The sequence below is a fragment of the Cebus imitator genome, unplaced genomic scaffold (genome assembly GCF_001604975.1).
Source record: "Cebus imitator isolate Cc_AM_T3 unplaced genomic scaffold, Cebus_imitator-1.0 Scaffold70, whole genome shotgun sequence".
In the NCBI taxonomy this organism is placed as follows: Eukaryota; Metazoa; Chordata; class Mammalia; order Primates; family Cebidae; genus Cebus; species Cebus imitator.
In genome coordinates, this window is record NW_016107385.1 from 3193568 (window position 1) to 3197249 (window position 3682).

General features: G+C 42.4%; 1 protein-coding gene across 1 annotated transcript in view; it reads left to right on the forward strand.

Moving 5' to 3' along the window:
• The window catches only part of RAD51 (RAD51 recombinase), a 41845-nt gene that overhangs the window by 16104 nt on the left and 22059 nt on the right, over window positions 1-3682 (forward strand). The window contains exon 6 of the mRNA XM_017530966.2: window positions 1115-1206. Coding sequence (XP_017386455.1) covers window positions 1115-1206 — 92 coding nt within the window. The remainder of the gene's footprint in view (window positions 1-1114; window positions 1207-3682) is intronic.

Genomic DNA, 3682 nt, shown 5'->3' on the forward strand with positions numbered 1-3682 from the left:
TTTGTTGAGAAGGAGTCTCACTCTGTCACCCAGGCTGGAATGCAGTGGTACCATCTCGGCTCACTGCAACCTCCACCCCCCCAGGTTCAAACGATTCTCCTGCCTCAGATTCCTGAGTAGCTGGGATCACAGGCACCCATCACCACATCCAGCTAAGTTTTATATTTTTAGTAGAGACAAGTTTTCACCACGTTGTCCAGCTGGTCTCAAACTCCTGACCTCAGATGATCTCTCTGCCTTTGCCTCCCAAAGTGCTGGGATTACAGGTGTGAACCACCATCCCCAGCCTTATTTGCAACTTTCTGTAAATCTATTATTATTATTATTATTTTAATCTTTTTTAAAAATTCATTTTAAAAAAGCCTACGGCACTGGGTATTCCCAGGCGGTCTCCCATTTAAGTTCTAACCAGGCCTGACCCTGCTTTGCTTCCAAGATCAGACGAGATTGGGCATGTTGAGTTTGGTATGGCTGTAGACTGTTATTTTTTTTGAGATAAGAGTTTTACTCTTGTGTCCCAGGCTGGAGTGCAATGGCGTGATCTCAGCTCCCTGCAACCTCCACTTCCTGGGAACTCAATTCTGTCTCAGCCTCCCTAGTAGCTGGGATTACAGGCATGTGCCACCATGCCCAGCTAATTGTGTATTTTTAGTAGAGACAGAGTTTCTCCATGTTGGTCAGGTTGGTCTCGAACTCCCGACCTCAGGTGATCTGCCCACCTCGGCCTCTCAAAGTCGTGAGATTACAGGCGTGAGCCCCCACGCAGGGCCAATCTATAATTATTTTAAAATATTTTTGTTTGTTTGTTTGTTTATCTGTTTTGAGACAGCGTCTCACATTTTTGGTAGAGACAGGGCTTCACAATGTTGCCCAGGCTTGTTTTGAACTGCTGAATTAAGGCACTCCACCCACTTCAGCTTTCTAAAGTGCTGGCATTACAGGCATGAGCCACCATGGCTAGCCTCAAAATACATTTTTAAAAAATTACTGCTTGTTGGAAATTAAATTTTTAATTTATGTAAACATCTTTCTGATGATCTCCAAGAACATTTCTGTGACTATCATTTCTAAACATTTGTATTATGCTGAGAGGTATTTCTTATTGTTCTTTTAGGTGGAATTGAGACTGGATCTATCACAGAAATGTTTGGAGAATTCCGAACTGGGAAGACCCAGATCTGTCATACACTGGCTGTCACCTGCCAGGTGAGCTCTTGGGGCTATAGCTAATCAAATAAGCGATCAATACTTGAATCCTGCTATTTGCAAGCATTAGTTAGGATGGCCATAAAACGTACTTTCTCTGTCCTCAAGAATCTTATAGCTGTTAGTAGTTATAAGATCGACTCCTACTGCAAAATTCTTGCATGTCAAAACTCTTCCAGATCATTGATCTTCTTTCAGATACATTGATTTCAAATACTTTTCTGCTACTAGGCCTTTGCTGTCTTACTTGCCGCCTTTTTTTGTTTGTTTGTTTTGAGGCAGAGTCTCACTCTGTCACCCAGGCCGGAGTGCAGTAGCACGATCTCGGCTCACTCCAACCTGCACCTCCCCGGTTCAAGTGATTTTCCTTCATCAGCCTCCTGAGTAGCTGGGATTACAGGTGCCTACCACCATGCCCGGCTAATTTTTGTATTTTTAGTAGAGATGGAGTTTCATCATGTTAGGTAGTCTGGTTTCAAACTCCTGGCCTCAATTGATCTGCCTGCCTCGGCCTCTCAAAGTGCTGGGATTACAGGTGTGAGCCACAGCCTCCATCTTCTTTATTAGTCTAGATTTTATGATTCATCAGTAAAGTAATTCTCTTGCAGATAGCCTCAGTTTACATACCCAGTTGAGATCCCAACCTCAGATGAAATTCATCTGTCTTCTCAGTGTCTGTACTCAAATAGCTGATTTTGCTGGAGAAAAATCATACCATAAAGCTGACTGACTTCACTTTAAATTCAAGATGACAGGCCGGGCGTGGTGGCTCATGCCTGTAATCCCAGCACTTTGGGAGGCTGAGGTGGGTGGATCACTTGAGGTCAGGAGTTCGATACCAGCCTGGCCAACATGGTGAAATCCTGTCTGTACTAAAAATAAAAAAAATTAGCCAGGTGTACTTGTACATGTCTGTAATCCCAGCTACTTGGGAGGCTGAGGCACTGCAACCTGGGAGGTGGAGGTTGCAGTGAGCTGAGATTAAGCTATTGCACTCCAGCCTAGGCAAAGAGGCAAGACTCTGTTTAAAAAAAATTCAAGATGACAAAACTTTAGATTAACATTCAAGACTTCTTGGCAAGTCTACTTTCTCCATTTAAGTGTGCTTTACCACTTAGGTATTTCATACCTTGACTTCTCTTATCTTTATGCTCCTCTTCAACCCTCATTCTCAGCCAGTAACCTAACCTCTTGGCATCAAATCTAAATCCACCTACATTTGTGCCCATCTTTTTTTATCTTAGGTTACAATGGAGAAAGTGACCCTTTTCTTCTCAAAGGCCCATTCTATCAATATGATTTGGTTACCATCTCCTGCTACCTTCTCAAGGACTCTACTCTTTCCATTTTCTGTTGTACTTCTCTATGAAATTATCCTCATCAGTATACAAATAAACCTAGTGTCTCCTCCATTAGAAAAAAACTTTCCCTGGACTCCTTCAGTTTCATTTTCCTTTACTTATGTTCCCATTGGTGGGTGGATTTGGAAACAGACATGTGGGTTAAATATTTGCCCAATACGTTGTATTTAATTAGTAAATAGTGGAATCAAACTAGCCTTTAGAGATGGTGCTCTTAAAACTTCCTAAGAGACCAGGCATGGTAGTTCATGCCTGTAATCCCAGTACTTTGGGAAGCCAAAGTGGGAGGATCGCTTGAGGCCAGGAGTTTGAGACCAGCCTGGGTAACATAGTGAGACCCTGTTTCTATATTTTAAAAAAATTGAAAATACTAACCTAGCGTGATGGTGTGCACTTGTGGTTCTAGCTACTCAAGATGCTGAGTGGGGAGAATCTCTTGAACCCAGGAGGTCAGGGATCCCAGTGACTGGGATCATGCCATTTCATGTTTTCTGTTGTATTGCTAGTGCTTAAGACAGTGCTTGGCACTCAGTAAACAATAAAATGCTTGAATGAGTGGAGATAATAGATGTTCAGAAACATGCCTGATATATAAAATGAATGCTATAGAGGAAATGGGTTAGCTGTTTAAGGAAGAAAAAGGGGTAACTTCACCGTAGAGTTACCGTGAAATACTTTATGGATAAAGACACTGGACCAGACTTCGAAAGAATGCTAAATTTGAGAAGAAAGAAAATTAAAAGCATTAACCGTACAGAATGGGATGGACAGAGGATGGGAAGGCATAAGTTATAGGGAAAAGACAATAAGCAAGCTCATTTACCTGGTTCAGGGTATGTGTAGAAAAGTTGTAGGAGATGACCTTTAAAAAGATGCATCAAGCTGGACATGATAGCTCATACCTATAATCCCAGCACTTTGGGAGGCAAAGTAAGGGGATTGTTTGAGTTCATGAGTTCGAGACCAGCCTGGGCAACATGACAAAACTCCATCTCTACAAATAATATAAAAATTAGCCAGATGTGGTGGCCTGTGTCTATAGTGCCAGCTACTTGTGAGGTACAGGTGGGAGGATTGCTTGAGCCCAGGAGGCCAAGGTTGCCATAAGCCAAGAT